Source organism: Emys orbicularis, chromosome 10, assembly GCF_028017835.1.
Source record: "Emys orbicularis isolate rEmyOrb1 chromosome 10, rEmyOrb1.hap1, whole genome shotgun sequence".
Classification (NCBI taxonomy): domain Eukaryota; kingdom Metazoa; phylum Chordata; order Testudines; family Emydidae; genus Emys; species Emys orbicularis.
The window spans coordinates 13,247,129-13,264,489 of NC_088692.1; the positions used below are offsets into that span (position 1 = coordinate 13,247,129).

Consider the following 17,361-nt stretch of genomic DNA (forward strand, 5'->3'; position numbering starts at 1 on the left):
GATTGAAGGATTCACAGAAGGACCCATATTGAATCTGACTTCCTGCCTAAAGCAGACCAGAAAATACCTCCCAGTAACTCCGCGATCGAAACCATGTGCGTGATACTACTTTTACTGGATTCTTAATCCTGTTGCTATAGCTGTTAAGAAAAGTTCTCTTAATTTTCTTTTCTTTTTTTTTCAAATAAATCTTCCATGGAGAGGAAGAGAGTATAAGGGATCCCTAACTGATTGCTCTTTTTCTCCCCACCCCCTGTTCTAAAATACCCAATCCCAGGTGTAGGATTTTGGAAGCACCAGCTTGAGTCTGTCTTGGCCTGGCACTAGAGAATTGTTCATTTGCAAAGTGTTAGCAGATCTTGATTTTGGTCTGAAATGATTTTTGGTATCAGATCCCGGTACTGACAGTTAGAGAAATGACTCCTTTAGAACAATAATGCTGTAAAATGGAAAACAACCTCATCTTGTTACTGTTCCAATTCTCAAAAAAGTCTGCTCCTTCTCAGAAGAGTCTGGTGTGACACCAAACCATAAAACAAACAGCCTGCCCCCGGGGCACAATTGGAGTCCCATTCATCCCGGAGGGTAACGTTTCTAAGGACTGGTTAAGAAAACATCTCCCAAGAACCTAAACTTGTGGCCATTGTATTCGTAGGAAAAATAACAGAATTCAGGCTGGAACACTGGAGCTCAGTCATCTCAAAAAGGTTGTCCCCATTTCAATGGGAAAAAAGTGCTTCTTTACAAATTCAAGATAGTTCTACAATTTGCTACTTTTTTGCCCAAATTTTCTGCCGCTCCCTAGAGGGAGCATGGCCCAGAGCCTTGATTACAGGGCTGGGCACTCAGAACCTGCCAGGATCTGTTCCTGCCTCTGCCTGGCCTTAATGCTTTGCTTGCATGCATCAGATGTTGAGCCAGACCTTGTAAATGCTGCTCGTGTAAGTGAGTCCCATTAACGTCAATGGGATTTCCCCTGTGATGAAGAGCTACTTTCACAAATAAGTTTGGAAGACAAGGCCTAGTATTTAATAAGGCCTCCTCGTCTCAGCAGGGAGTTACGTAAATACGATTGCATCCCAACCGAGGTTTGGAGAAAGTGAAGTGACTTGTCCAAGGTCGCACAGCCCAACAGTGACACAATCTGGTGCCACCTGCCTGCCATTCCCATGCTGAATCGACAAGAGCACAGTGCCCCAGCCCCCCAGGCAAGCCACTGAGTCTCTTTGACCCAATTTCCCTGTTCACAAGTAGTGACAATAATACTTACATAATCATGCCCGAGGTGTCTCATGCAGTTTTGATTGACCTTTGGTTAAAGACACGTCTTGGTGGATAGCCAAGTTTTTGTTCGCCCCTGGGGTGGTCCCTTCAGACAGGTTGCACTGTACCTAAGGAAGGGACAGGGCTCTTCTAAGAATGTTGTTTGTTGACACCAAGCAAGGGATCAGATAGTGTCCGACCCCCCAGGTGCATATGAAGAAGAAAGGGCACAAGAGCCTTCCCTGTCGACTTTCCAGCCACTCCTTTTCCCCATGGACAAGCCGTGCTGGCCGGCTATGAAGGGGAGCACCCCTTACTGAATGGTTCAACAGCCTCCGTCCTCTTACAGACCGGGTAACACCCTTGAAGCATGTCTCCCAGAGTCCCCACTGGAGTGGTGCAGCTCTGCATTGCCCCATTGCAAGGCTGCAGCTTCCTAACTCAGCTCACCCATATGGATTAGCTGCTGTGGGAATGGTTGCCATCATTCGGCTCTGTGAATGTGCAAGAAGAAACTTGTGCTGATTTTTCTCTCTTGCATTGCTGGACTGAAACCAACCATCTATTTACAGCTTCTTGAAAGATTGTGTGCAGAACATTAGTCATGTTCATTTTCCTGCCTTCGCATCTCTTGTGATACAGATGAGGAAAGTGGTCTGAAATCCAGTCCTCCTACCAGCATACACAGAAATTACTTGATACCAGTGTAATTGAGACTATAGGATAGTCTGTAGCTAGAAGAGCAGACTGTCCACTTTAGGGCCTGTGGCCACGTCTGCAGCTGTTTCCAAGCCCAGTTAGTCTAGCTCTGTTTGCTGCATATCAGGCTTTCCTGGGGAGAGCCTAACACAGGCCAGATGCTGGCACTGTTTCATCCACTGTGTTGTCTGTACTTACTCTGAGCAAAATTAGACAACACTGTGCTTTAAAACACACCTGGAACCCTGTCTACAAATGCACTCCATAGCATCCTCTCAGGTGAGTCCATGTGCTTTGGGTGTTTACATGCCAGCTTATTAAACTGTCCTAGCAACATCAAGAACAGTAAGCCAACAATCCATTGTTCCTGGTGAAATTGGGAGAGGCTTTGAATACAGATACATGAGTGGCCTGAGGCAAGTGCCCCTTTAGAGATGGGCTAGGACAGGAAAACAGCTATCAGTCATCTGGCAGCCCACAGGAATCCAGGTCAGGTGTTCATTACTCACATTGATTTGCTACAGTATCTACCCACCCCTCTTTGCTAGGGAGCAGAGGGCTACTCAGGAAACAGTCAGACATGGAGGGTGTCTGAGCTGTGATTGACATGCCTGCTCCTGCAGCCTCTGACTCGCAGGAGTGGCCCTACTGGGAAAGACTACGCTCTGACTACTCACGTTTTGCTACGAGCAAGGACTGCACGTGTGAGGAAGGATTTGTAGGATCAGGCTCTAACCTGAGGAGCCTTCCAGCCCTGTAGACAGACTCACACTAGCTGGAACTAGCATGATAAAAATAGCAGTGTGGACATTGCACTTCGGGTGGTAGGTCGGGCAGTGGCTGGAGCCCTCAAGTCAGCGGCGCCAGAACAGAGGAGCCAGGGGGACATGGCCCCATCACTTTTAAAAGTGGGAGGGCATAGTCTTAAGCAGGGCCGGCTCCAGGCAGCAGCCGACCAAGCCCATGCTTGGGGCGGCACCTGGAGGGGGGCGACGCTCCGGCCGGCCGGGGAGAGCGGGGCCGCAGCCGGGCTCGCTGCCCTCCCCCCAGCGCTCCGGCTGGCTGGGGAAAGCGGGGCCCCGGCCGGGCTCGCCGCCCTCCCCGGCTGCACTCCCCGCTGGGGGGCCGGGGGCGGCGGGAGGCTTTTTTGCCTGGGGCAGCAAAAAAGCGAGAGCTGGCCCTGGTCTTAAGGGAGAGCGGGAGAGGGGGACGGGGCAGAGAGGAGCAAGCGCGTGCGGGACCCGGGGGAAGAGGCAGGGTAGGGGCAGAGGTCCGGGGAAAGAGGTGGAGCGGGGAGGGGTCCCTTCTCAGGAGCTTCTGGCGTTCCTGCCTCAAGGCCACCTGACCCCCAGGGTCTGAGCTCAGATGACTAGCCCGAGTCTCCACCAGAGCTGCAACAGCCACGTTGCTCTATGTAGTGTGCTAGCTTGAGCCTCTCTAGTGTGAGTCTGTCTGCCTGGGCTGGGAGGCTCAGTCCCAGCTGCAGTGTAGACATACCCAAGGTGAGCTGTGGATGAAGAAGGAAGCATACCAATACTTCTCAACAGAGGCAAAGACAAGTCTTAATTTGGCCACACAGCTGGCTGAAAACTGATTAGAAAAATACAGAAATGCCCCTCTGTATATGGCTTTACTTTCTGTGGATCTAAATCCACACCTTCACTCACTACTTACCAGCAGCAAGATGTTCAGATTGAGTCGTAATCCTACGGTGGCACTCTGTGAGGTTGGGCATGGCTAATGCTATAAGTGAAATCTAGCGTGTTGTCTCAGTCTATAAAGTTCTTTGGACCAGGCTTTGATCTTGATTATTCCAGGCTTACGTTGATGTGAGTGAAAGCAGCGCCAAGCCCTTCATCTTTAACAACATAATATTTTAATGAATCAGCATTCAGTGCCCAAGAGCTTATGGTGGGAGTGGGGGACACATTAGATTTAAATAAAAGAGCACAAAGTACCATGGGCTTTTGCCATACCTGGGTTGCGATGAGATGACAAACCAGAGCGGTCAGGTGCTTTCAAATCCTCCAAGAAAAGCAATGTCCCAGTAGGGTCCATGCCCTGGATAGTCCTGTGGATATAAAGAGAGATAATTATAGGTAGGGAAAAAAGTGGTTTCTAATATCATTGCCATTGTGAAATTATAAGTACTTTAAAAATGTGTTCAGTCATTCAAAGCGCTGTTCTAGTTGGAAAAGCAAATGATGTATATTTATTGATATTTTTTTCCAGGTTTAATGTGCTCAATTTACAGATAGTTAGATGCTCGCTTGTTCTGTTCTGTTTTTGTTTTTTCCCTAACTACCAGCCCTGCAAATCCATGCTGGGCCCTGAAAGTAAAGTTGAGTCCTGCCCTGCCCATGCAGCAGCTGTAGCAGCATCAGTAATGTGGCTTCTGTTTGCCAAATTCTGCCCAATTTTTTTCCCTTTTGTCTGTGCAATCCCATTGTTTTTAGATCATGCTGTGACGGGCTGGATCACAGAAACCCCCTTGGGAGCTGCCACCCAATGTACCAAGACTACCCCTGCTCCTGTTTTCCCTGCCAGCTCAGGACTCCAGCACCCTGTCTTGCTGAGCCAGACACTCCCATCTGGCTCCAACACAGACCCAGGGTCTGAATAACTTGCCCCAAAGCTGCAAGTTTACCTGAAAACAGCTCACAGAAGTGTGCTTGTCTTTAGCACTCAGATGCCCAACTCCCAATGGGGTCTAACCCAAATAAATCCATTTTACCCTGCATAAAGTTTATGCATAAAGTTTATGCAGGGCAAACTCATAAATTGTTCGCCCTCTATAACACTGATAGAGAGATATGCACAGTTGTTTGCTCCCCCAGGTATTAATACATACTCTGAGTAAATTACTAAATAAAAAGTGATTTTATTAAATACAGACAGTAGGATTTAAGTGGTTCCAAGTAGTAACAGACAGAACAAAGTAAGTCACCAAGCAAAATAAAATAAAATGCGCAAATCTATGCCTAATCAAACTGAATACAGATAATCTCACCCTCAGAGATGCTTCAGTAAGTTTTTTTTCTCAGACTGGACACCTTCCAGGCCTGGGCACAATTCTTTCCCCTGGTACAGCTCTTGTTCCAGCTCAGGTGATAGCTAGGGGATTCTTCATGATGGCTCCTCCCTCACTCTCTGTTCTCTTCCACCCCTTTATATATCTTTTGCATAAGGCGGGAACCCTTTGTCCCTCTGGGTTTCCACCCCCCCTCACGGGGAAAAGCACCAGGTTAAAGATGGATTCCAGTTCAGGTGACGTGATCACATGTCACTGCAAGACTTCATTGCCCACTTGCCAGCACACACATATACAGGAAGACTAACAGGTAAACACAGCCATCTGCAGACAATGGTCCTGGTTAATGGGAGTCATCAAGATTCCAAACCATCATTAATGGCCCACACTTTACATAATTACAATAGGCCCTCAGAGTTATATTTCATATTTCTAGTTTTAGATACAAGAGTGGTACATTTCTACAAATAGGATGATCACACTCAGGCTTTGTCTTCACTACCCGCCGATCCGGCGGGTAGCAATCGGTCTATCGGGGATTGACTTACCACGTCTAGTGAAGATGCGATAAAATCGATCCCTGATCGCTCTGCCGTCGACTCCGGAAATCCACCACGGCAAGAGGCGGCAGCGGAGTCGGCGGCAGCGCGGCAGCGGTCGACTTTCAACCGTCCTCACAGCCAGGTAAGCCGACCTAAAATACGCAACTTCAGCTACGGTATTCACGTAGCTGAAGTTGCGTATCTTAGGTCGGACCCCCGCTGTAGTGTAGACCTAGCCTCAGTAGATTATGAGCTTTGTAATGATACCTTACAAGAGACCTTTTGCACGAAGTATATCCCAGTTGCATTATATTCACTTATTGTCAAATTTTTATAAAACTATCCCAGTTACATTATATTCACTTATTATCATGTTTTTATAAAACCATATAGACTGCACAACTTCACACATGCCATCAGTTACAACTGTGTAACTCTATTGCCTTAAGTGGATTTGCACAAATGTAACAGACTGGAATTTAGGAAGCCAGTCTGTTGATGTTCTGCAAACAAAGCTAGGATCCAGCTCACACTCTCATAACTGGGTTGCCTCTTCAGACCTCACAAAAGCAAACGCAGTGGACCCATAGTTATGTCTCTGAAGGCAGCAGGTATGAAAACGTGCATGGAACAGATCTGCTAAGGGAGAAGACTATCTACCCATTTACATAGCCACTTGGGCCAAAACCAAAGCCCAGTGAAGACAAGGGAAAGACTGCCATGGATTTTAAAGGGCTTTAGGATTAGGCCTATTAAGCCAGGCTCTAGCAGTGAGTTTTAATTTGTGTTGTGCTTTCTAGCCATGCCACTGTAGTCTGTCTATGTTAAGCAAGATTGTTTTGATTGCCCTCCGCATCAGCTCTGAGATACCAGTTGTGATTTGTGGAGGACGATTATTTTATTTGGTATAGTCATTTTTTTTAGAAATAAGTGAGAACTTCTGAAACCATCATAAATGAGCATTAGCTAATGTAGGTAGCTATGGTGACGGTGACCTTGTCTGCTACATTTTGTACAGCACGGAGCAGTTGTTGGGGCTCAATAAATCATCAGGATATGGAGCATTGCGGGAGGTCCTTTGTCTCACAGGCCACATGCTTCTTTTAGCCAGGTCCCATGTTTCTGCTATTGTGAAATTTCCATACTTGAATCACACAACAAGGGGCCTTTTAACAAAAAACACACCTTTTTTTTTTTCCCCCCTCATTTGGGTTTTTGTATCTTTAAGCAAGGCAGTTCTCACACAGAAGATGGAGTTTGAAAATTTGCTTCCCCCGCCTCTTAAAAAGGATGCTACAGGGGGACTGGATGGTAACCTAAGCCACAAGGGGTCTCTGTCTGGTCAGTTGGCCTGTGGCACTTGACAGTGAAAACTGTAGGCAATTAGCAGAAGTCTTGTGTCAAACTTAAAAAAAAAAAAATCCTCCATTCTTATTTGCCTCTATGCTTCATCTGTTTTGTAGTGTAAACACATCCCATTAGGGGTCTTTTTGCATTTCACCTAGGTATTCAGGTCCAACCTGAAGAGAAGCATCATACAACACCGGCACCAATTTGGTGCTACTACACCTAGCCAGAAAAACCTCTGTTACATTGGCTTAAGCTGCACTGAGACGAGGCAGTGAGGTCCAGTGAGTGAGACCCTGGACTGGGAATCAGGAGAATGGGTAATACTCCCAGTTTACCACTGACTTGCTCTATAACCATTGGCAAGTCGTATCCCATCTCTGCTTGTGTTTCCCCACTCATGCTCTGCCTTTTGAGAGTGTAAGTTGTCTGAGGCACAGACGCTCTCTCGTTAAGTGTTTGTACAGCCCCTAGCACAGCAGGGCCCCAGTCTCAGTTTGTGGCCTCTAGGTCAGTGTTTCTCAAACTGGTGCCGCCGCTTGTGTAGGGAAAGCCCCTGGCGGGCTGGGCCGGTTTCTTTACCTGCCCCGTCTGCAGGTCTGGACGATCGTGACTCCCACTGGCTGCGGTTCGCTGCTCCAGGCCAATGGGGGCTGCTGGAAGCGGCGCGGGCCAAGGGATGTACTGGCCGCCGCTTCCAGCAGCCCCCATTGGCCTGGAGCAGCGAACCTGCGGACGGGGCAGGTAAACAAACCAGCCTGGCCTGCCAGGGGCTTTCCCTATACAAGCGGCAGCCCCAGTTTGAGAAACACTGCTCTAGGTGCTCTTGTAATACAAATAATATGTCAGAGTAAGTCCTGCTTGGCACACAGAAGTGCAGTCCTGGTAAGGCAAACAGCAGCATAGGTTGGTGCGAGAAAGGTTAGAATCTTCAAGGGCTGTGGGATACCTGCATGTGTTGCAGAATTAACCAGTTGCCGTTCTCCATAGCTTTGCTGCCATACTGTCAGCAGCTCTCTGTGCAAACCCTAGTTGTTATCAACATATGGCTCTGAGGCACAGTTTCCAAATTGTCGCTTCCCCAGGTGAATGTTTCAGAAAGTTGTGAGCCTATGAAAACAAGGGTATGTCATGGAAATGTGAAAATAACCAATGCTACTGGAATCTGGTATCAATACTAACAAGATCTTCTTTCCCGTTAGCCATAAAACGTTGTGGTTAAAGGGTTTCATTTTATACCTGACTCCTGCCTACTTACTAAGGTATTAAGGCCAACCTTTTCAAAAGTCACCATTGGCTTTTTTGGGTGCCCAACTTGAGCCATTGTAAAATGGCCTGTTTTCAGAGAGCGGATGCTCAGCACTTTCTAAATCAGAACTCTTTATGGTGTCTCAGATTGGACACCCAGAATCACTGGTCACTTCTGAAACTCTTGGCTGAGTTTGGAAAGTTCTACTGGAACGTGATTGCTTGTAATCTACCGACTTTCCTCGATTCAGTGCTATGGAATCTCCCCCCATACAAATCATCTTGTCTTTTGTCATAAATTCTAAAGGCTATTCATTCATATTGATTTATTTAATTCACAGAGGAGTTCTGTGTTACAATAGTACAGATACACAGGCTGTTTCCTGCACATTTCTAACCCAAATGCTCAACATTCTCAAAAATAACGCTGCTGTGAGCTAGATGTGGTGTTTAATTGGCCCATCCCTATGCAATGACTTTAACTGAGCAGGTGTTGTTTTTAACCAGAGTATAAGTGTTTGTTGTTTGCTTTTCTTCATATCTGTGACACTGAAGCTGGAGGGAGACCATTTATTCAAGGAAAATTGGCATTGGACTAGAGCAAGTTGAAAATTTTCAATCAAAACAGTTTCTTGATGGAAAACTGAGTTTTTGATTAAACAAAATTGTTTGTGAAATGTGTCTGCTTTCTGTGGAAACTTTTTGTCAAAAAAACCCAGCACCTGAAAACCAAAACTTTCAATTCAGAAAGGACATGTCCCAAATCCCAATGCTTTGTTTTGGCTTGATTCAACATTAAACTGCATCCTCATGAGCCATCACAGTGCTACATGGGAGTCATAGTTTTGGTGCCTTATGCCCCTATTCTCCTATATGGGCTAGATTTTTCTAGCTGAACTACATCTCCCATGATGCCTCAGAGCCACGTGACTTCCATGATGCAAGAGAGGAGACTTGGGGCATCATGGAAGATGTAGTCCAACCAGGGGCGGCTCCAGGCACCAGCGCACCAAGTGCGTGCCTGGGGCGGCAAGCCTCGGGGGACGGCCTGCCGGTCACTGTGTAGGCGGCAGTCAGGGAGCCTTTGGCAGCGCGCCTGCGGGAGGTCCGCCTGGTAACGCGGATTCGGCGGCGTGCCTGCGGGAGGTCCGCCGGTCCCGCGGCTTCAGTGCCAATTTGGCGGCGGGTACACTGAAGCCACGGACCGGTGGACCTCCCGCAGGCATGCTGCCGAATCCGCGTTACCAGCCGGACCTCCCGCAGGCGTGCCACCGAAAGCCGTGCTTGGGGCAGCAAAATACCTAGAGCCGCCCCTGAGTCCAACCAGGGAGAACGGGGGCATAAAGTACGCCAATTACACCTCCCATGAAGCACGGTGGCAGTGCAAGCAGATACAGTTTGTCAGACTGCTCCAAAATGGAATGTTCTATTTGGATTAACCCAATATTTCATTTCAATTTTTCCCAACCAAAACTTTACGTTTTCAGCCAAACGTTTTTGGGCTTTCAACAATAAGCCTAAATGTTCCATGGGAAAATTGTTTTGATGAAAATGAAATTTTTTTTCATCAACATTTTTCATGAGGAAAATACCCTATTCTCCAGCCAGCTCTTCACTGGACACTTCTGGTGGTTTTGCTTTATATTTTCAATGGAAAATAGCTTTGAAACAGTGAGGAAGGGAGGAAGACATCTGTTTCTTTCCTATTAATTTCACCTCCATAAATATATTTTTCCCATGATGTGGTATTTTTTAAAACATCATTAGACAGAGACTTGTCCTGAATCTGTGTCAGCTACTTGTTTCATTTTAAATGGCATCTGACTCAGAACTAAAACGACTCAACTGACTCCATCTGGAACCTTTACTGCTGTCCCTTTGACCTGAAACCATCTGCTTTGTCAATGGCACATTCTTCATTTCCAAAGGCAAGCAAGTAAACAAAATATTATGAGATTTGGAGTTCTCAAGCACAACGCCATCTGACCCCTTCTTAGACCTCTAGTTCTGCCATCTCTTTCAAATGGGAGTTTTCCATTTATTTTAGTGGTAGCCTATTCATGTTCTATTTTCTCTTTCTCCTCCATTAAATGTTGCTTTCATTTTGATTTTTGATTTCAGTTTGCTATTGTGTTGATTACAGAACAAAGAGCCCACTACCATCTTTCTAGTCAGTTGCCAGGAATGACACATTCCCTGTATCTAACAGTCTGGCAGACTTTAGGTGGGTTGTAAGTTTTGGATCAGATTACAAAAGCTGTGTATCTTCCTAGTTTAGAAATAGAAATTGGATCATTCCTAGAAATATCAACCTCATTAGTGGGCCCACTGGTCACTATAAACCTAATAAATGGCTGCAGTTATTTCTGCTTAGAGAACTCCGATTGATTTAATGGGAGTTTTGCATATTTGGTCCTGTATTGGCATGTATTGTCTGTTCCAACTTCTTTAATTCTTTACTTCTTTACCCTTCAGTTCAGTTTATGTAGAGCCTACGTCATGGTAAATACAGCTAAAATCAAACATGCAGAAATAAGTTTACAGCACGTATGTAGAGCAGCCCCAAGGGTGCGTTAAAGTGAAACATGGATCTCATCCAAAGTCCAGTGGAAGGACTCCCATTGAGATCAGTGGGCTCTGTGTTCTGAAGCCTTCAATTAAGGCATGATCCTCATTGGTCCTAACCACTTGCAACTCCCGCTCACACCAGCGCAGAAATCCAGCCACATAGCACTTTACAAACATAAGAAGACAAGATCTGAACTCCTCTGTAGAGTTTACAGTCTAAATTACAGCTACAAACCTAACAATTAAGGATCAGATATGAAAATAAGACGAAAAAGGATTTGGAGGCAGAGGGGGAAAGGCAGACCCAATACATTTATATTGCAGTAATGCCTAGAGTTCACAACTAAGATCAGGCCCTGTTGGCCTAGGCACTGTATGTCTACACAGGGTATGTCTACACAGCATGTGAAGGTGTAGTGGTAGCATGGTTAGGCATGATCATGCTAGCCTAAATTTGACTAACATGGGTAACAGCAGTAGTGTAGACATGGTGACATGGGCTTTGGTATGGGCCAGCCCCCGGAGTACATATCCAAGTTCCCTGGCAGGCTTGAACTCAGGTGTCTAGCCCATGCCACCATGTCTACACTACTGTTGTTACCTGTTCTTGCTATATTAAAGATAGCATGGATATGCCTACCCATGCTCCAGTCACACCTTCATTTGTGGTGTAGACACACCCATAATGAGAGTCAGTTCCTGCCCCGAAGAGTTATAATCTAAGTAGATAAAACAGACAATGGATGGGAGAAAAGAAATATCACTATCCCCACGTTGACAGACCAGGAAATGATTATACCTACAGTTATGGATGGATATTCTCTTGTAAATTTGATTAAGTTGTTCGCTGAAGCTAGAAATGAATTTTTATGATGAATTTTGTATTAATTTTCATAAGGAAACAAATAAAAACAAAAGATAAATGAATTACAGCTTGTATGTGCTACCCAAATACTGCATATTTCACAGGATATCCAATAAAATTATGCAATCACGCAACTTTACAACTTGTCAAAGTTGCAAGACCAGACAATACAGAATCAGGCAATATCATACAGACATAATACGTTAGGGTGAGGGTAACAATAAAATAAAAAGAAATACACAAATAGGCAAAAAAGGAAAGGAAGGAACAAGTGGATGGGAAGAGGGAGGTGAAAAGGCAGAGAGGTCAGATGTAATAGAAGTCTGACATCATTTGAGCTATCTCAGCATTCTTTATCCAAAGATATCAATTTTTTAAAAATTAACACTTTTTTTCCTCTGAAGCATTTTTTGAGAATGAGGAAGTTATGCCAAGCAGATACTGTGTTTAATTTTCGTAAAAGCATAAATACATGTTGGGTTTGCAGACACTCCTTCCGTGCACACATTATTTGGTCACACAGATATGATGGGGTGATATGGTGCAGTGAGCTCTGCAAATGATGAGCAAATCTAACCTCATACGAGGCCATTGAGTGATACTCTTGCTGAGATCAGTTAACCTATTTCTAAATGTTCCACAAAGAAACAAACTTGGATTAACACGTGGAGCTCTTAAGATTGTAGGTCAATAGACAGGAACAATTAAAACAGTCTTGAGGCTACAGCAAATTCCAGGCCAAACTCACATAGGTCCCCTGATTAATGCTAGCAGTCACTTTTTTATTTTTAACTTATTTGTAATCTTTGATCTAAATGGTTTTTCTGGAAATAAAGATCTTGTGTGCCATATAAATGACACCAGTTTTCTTTCTGGAGATTTCAGTTGGAAATGTAGGGCATTTAACAATAGACGGATGGTTTTCTACAAAGTTTTCTGCTATGCGCTTTGAGTTAATCTCTTTTACACTGTGAAGTACCATCTCATGTTGATGCACAGAGATCTCTTTGCATAGGCTCCAGGCATTGAGAAGAGATGATACCTCTCAATCTTTAATTGCTAAAAAGTCAACCATTTGAATGCATTGCCATAGGCATGCCCGATTTCTGCTGTATACCGTCAGCACTGAGGCAATATTCTCCCTTTGTTCCTGGACTGATCCCCCTTGTTAAAGAATTCAATCCAGCAAATGTATTTCCTGGCCCAGCATTCCGAATTGAAATGAAATAATATTTGAAATTACTTCTATGTTAAGGAGGACATCTTGCACCGAGGCTAGATGCTGAGTTACTCTGCTAATTTTTGCATATAAATTTTAAAAAGTTCCATTAGAATTGTGTGTACAAGAATCAACTTGTGGTCTAAATGACAAACAGAGGAAACACAAGCCAAGCCAATGACTCTGGCTGGTGTACAGTTTAATTTTTGGAGGGCTTTCAACTTGCACTCGCATTTCCATTGAAGAATTAATGATCATAAATTCTTTTTTAGCTTATTCTGGACTATGTCTCCTTTTCTGTGTTTTGTTTTTTTTCAGGCTGCTACGAGAACAGTGGATCAGAGCCAAATATGAAAGAAAAGAATTCATTTACACTGAGAAGCAAGAGCCTTATTCTGCAGGTAGTGAAAGAAATTCTCAGCAGATGAGTTTTGCTGTGTACAAAAGCATCCATTTCCTTTCTGTGGTCTCCTTTTCTATAACATTGAAAAATTACATCTCCCTAGACAGGAGGGGAAAGTGCAACTCTTTGGGAAAAGACTCCCCTTGGGATTGGGTCGAGACTTTAGAGTCCGATCCAAAGCCCAGTGAAATCAATGGAGGGGTCATTTCATTGACTTCAATGGGCTTTGGACCATGCCTGTGACCAACAAAAAAAGTACAAATAGGATACTTTCTGGTAGCTGGGTGTGTTAATGGGAATTAAAATATAGGTCACTATTTGGTAAGGATATCATCAGGAAGAGTTTTCCATTGGGGTTATTAACTCATTTGGTTTTGTTGTGATGTCTTTGTACGTAAGTATTGGGGGCAATATTTTTAAATTGTTTTTCATGCAAGGTGACCGTATATATGTGTGTGTATGTATGTGTGAGTGCTATCCTCTTGTGTATGTGTAGGTGTACACACACATGTACATGCTCTTGTGATTAGGGTAAAAACTTCAGCCCACATTTAAGTGCCAAGTTGACTGTTGTTTTTAACAAAAGAAATCAGAGGGTTATTCTTTAGAATTATCACAATGATAGTTAAGCCATCTGATTTAATTCAAAAGTCGTGTGGATCCTTCCTACCTCCCCATTAACTTCAGGCCAGGAGGTTATTACTTATGTATATAGGGACTGATCCTTCTCCCATTGCAGTCAATGGCAAAACACCCATTGTCTTCAATGGAGCAGGGGCAAGTCCATGGCATAGCAAGTGTACTGTTGAAAAGGCTTCCCATGCAGCCATCAAAGTCTCTCTTCCAAATAGTTCAAATCCGTGCATGCAATACAATATAGCGAGGAACCGTGGTGTTTGTAGATAGATTGACTTGTGGAACAGATGGATCTTCAGAAGAATTTGTTGGGGATCTTTTTAAGTGGACGTTTGAGGTTTGGTGAACATTACTTTTGAGGCTGTTGTGGGTGACGTGAAAGAAGACATAAAATTGGCTGGTTTCCTGTTCTTTTCTTTTCACCAGATGAAGGTGGCATTGAATTTATTCTGCATTTATATTGTACTGTTTTTTGTGTTTTGACACCAGCTATGTGCATGGATGGCGCCGGAATAATTTTATTAACAAGGACCATGTTAGTGACGAAAAGATTAAAATATTAATTTCATGCTGCTTGTGGAGCCTAATAATAAGCAGGTAGCACCAGTGGTTTGCTGCTAATTGAGCCACAATTGAAATCTGACCTCACATATACCCAGTTTATGTTCAAAGAATTTCTGCTAGGCCATTTTATGTTTCTATGTCACTACATATAATGTACATATTACAGAGAGAGCGTGTGTGTGAATATATGTATGTATGTATGTATGTATAAAAGTGGTGTATTTGAGATTTTCAAAGCTGCCTAGCAGATTTATATACAGTCTGTTAATTTTAATGGATGGTGTATATATCCATTAAAATGGATCTCTATATATAAATCCCCTAGACAACTTTACTGTGCACCAAATATTAATCTTTAGTATTAAGGCACTTTAATTACATGCCTAACTTCAAACGTGTGAGTAATTCCATTAACTTCCATAAAATGACTGGGGTTTAAAGTTAAGCATGTGCTTCAGTGCTTTGCTTTGGATTGGGGCCTAAGTGTTTTGAGAGTTCTAAACAGATATTGTAGCAAGGATTCAAACAGGAGTTAATTTTAGCGGCATATTTTACAGGCGTTGTCTGATAACTTCATTAGTCAGGAAAAACTATGCATTGTTTAAGCACGTATTGATGCACTCTGGGTTGTTGTTTTTTTGCTTTTTTAAAAAGCTTTAATGAAAAATTAAATAGAGAACAAAATAGAACAATGAGACATTTTTAAATGAACATCACAGCCATTTCTGCCAGTCTCTGGACAAAGGAATGCAACTACATGCATATGTATTGCTTTATGCTTTTAGCTCATCTTTTGGGGGGGGGGGGGGGGAGAGAGAATTTGTTACAGTTAAGACCTGACACAGGGCCCATGTATATTAGCCACAAATGTAATCTAGAAATATTAGCCAAGATCTGCAGCTATGGCCAATGAATGCACAATACAAATCAGCCGTGGGGTTGCAAAAAAACCTTGTTAGCCACTTTACTGTCCCTCAGTCCTGGGCCAGCTGCATGCCAGTCTGGTCACGTGGCACAAGTTAGAGCAGCCTAACAGCTCCTCTAATTTACACTGCCTGCAAATGGCTCCAAGGTCAACTACAGTTTGTCAAGACAGAGGAAAGTCCTGACTAGAGATGGCTGAAACTTGGAATATTCAGTTCACGGGAAATTTCAAAATTTGTTCTTGGTCCAAATCAGAATGAAAACAAATATTTTCAAAATTTCCCATGAATCAGAATTTCCAAAAGATTTGAGTTTTGGAAAATGTTCCTTTTGGAATTCCAAAATTTCATTTTAATTTGTTCATTGTTATATTTATAATTTTTTTTTTACATTATTTCACAGCATGGCAGTACTAGTAATGCATAATATGTGCTACTGCTGCTGACTTGTGATAATCTGATGTAGTAATTGAAATAGTCTTTTTATTTGTTAATTTTCAGTCATTAAGGGCGGTTGCTGCTTAGTACACATTGAAATATTTTATCTTGTTTTTCTAGATCAAAGTTTCTACTGTCCCTGTTCTTATGAAACAGTTTGACACTTTGTGTCAACGACTCAACAGGAGCCACAAATTATGCACTGCTACTACTGGCGTGTTATGAAATAATGTAAAAATAATTTGAAACTGACAAAACCCCATACAATAAAATTATGAAACAAACTTTTGGAGTTCTGAAATGAAATTTCATTTCGGTATTCCCTGAAATGAAAATTGTCCTGAGGAAAAAGCTTTTCGTTTCTGAATATTTCTTCCCGTGAGACTGTTCTTTGAAATCAACACAGTTTCTGAAATGATTTGATTTTGAAGCAAATGTCATTTTTTATCGAAAAAAATGTTTCAGTGCAACACTTCCATCCAGCCCTAGTCCTGACCACACTGCGTGCTCCGGCCATACCCCTCCCACCAAATGCCGGGTGAAGTGGCTTAGGAACCACAACGCCAGTTTGGTCAATTCCCCCTATGCTGGAACGAACAGTATGTGGCTGGCTGCCCCATGCTTATGGCTTCTTTGCACTGCAGGAACACATCAGGGGATCTGGGCCGCTGGTGGTCGTTAATGACCTCCTATACAAAAGGTGTCTTATATCACAACCATGCATAACACATCTCACTGGAGTGTGCATTTTCCCTCTTTTGTCTTCCATGTGAAGTTTCCCCCTTAACACTATCTTTGACTATTTTTCTCACCATTCTGAATTCCCTGGAGAGGCGCTAGATTGCCAGTTTCCAAGTATGAAACATTTTGCTACTAATAGAGACATCAGGATCCATTTCCTAGTTTTTGCTGGAAGATTTAATTCCATCTTCCAATTCCAGGGGCAGTTTTGTGCTCTAATATCTTTGCAATAATTGCATAAAAAATAAGAGAATGCTCTTCTTTAAGTAGCTCCAAGCAAGGTCCTTTTCCAGCCAGTCTAATAACAAGTATTTTTTGAAGCCCTGATCAGAAATTCAGCTTACTCTGTTTCTGAACAGCCTCTGGGGAGAGATTGTCTAGAGTCTGTAAATGCCAAACAAAAACTACTGCAGCCTGGCTGACAGTCACAGCTTAAAGGAGTCTCGGGACTGGAATGTCAGATGTTGCAAGTCAGGACCGAGGTGCACAGGGAAGCAGGAACAGAGTCTGCCAGGAGGATGTGAGTAAACCCTACAGCTGCCAGAGAGCAAGAAGAGGAAGGACTCCGGGCTGTGCAGGGAATAAAAGGTTCCATCACTGCTCCCATAGTGGTTTTGCAGAGCACCTGAGCCAGCTGTCATTGGGTCTCTTTGCTAGGTTAGTCTGCCTGGGGGGATAGGAGTAATGAGGGGGAATTCACTCTTACAGCCGGAGTAAGATGGGACTTGCACTGCTGCTCTGATTTCATACCCCAAGTGCTATGGGAGCACATCCCCACCCATCTTACCCCCCCCCCCCGAAGGGTCTACAGGCTTCAGAAATCAACATCCAATATACCTAGTTAAATGTTTATTAAAATAAACCCTTCTTTTTG

General features: G+C 43.7%; 1 protein-coding gene across 1 annotated transcript in view; it reads left to right on the forward strand.

Annotated features, from left to right (window-relative positions):
• The window catches only part of ADAP1 (ArfGAP with dual PH domains 1), a 106,626-nt gene that overhangs the window by 24,685 nt on the left and 64,580 nt on the right, over positions 1–17,361 (forward strand). The window contains exon 4 of the mRNA XM_065412055.1: positions 13,101–13,183. Within this exon, the coding sequence (XP_065268127.1) occupies positions 13,101–13,183 (83 nt within the window). The remainder of the gene's footprint in view (positions 1–13,100; positions 13,184–17,361) is intronic.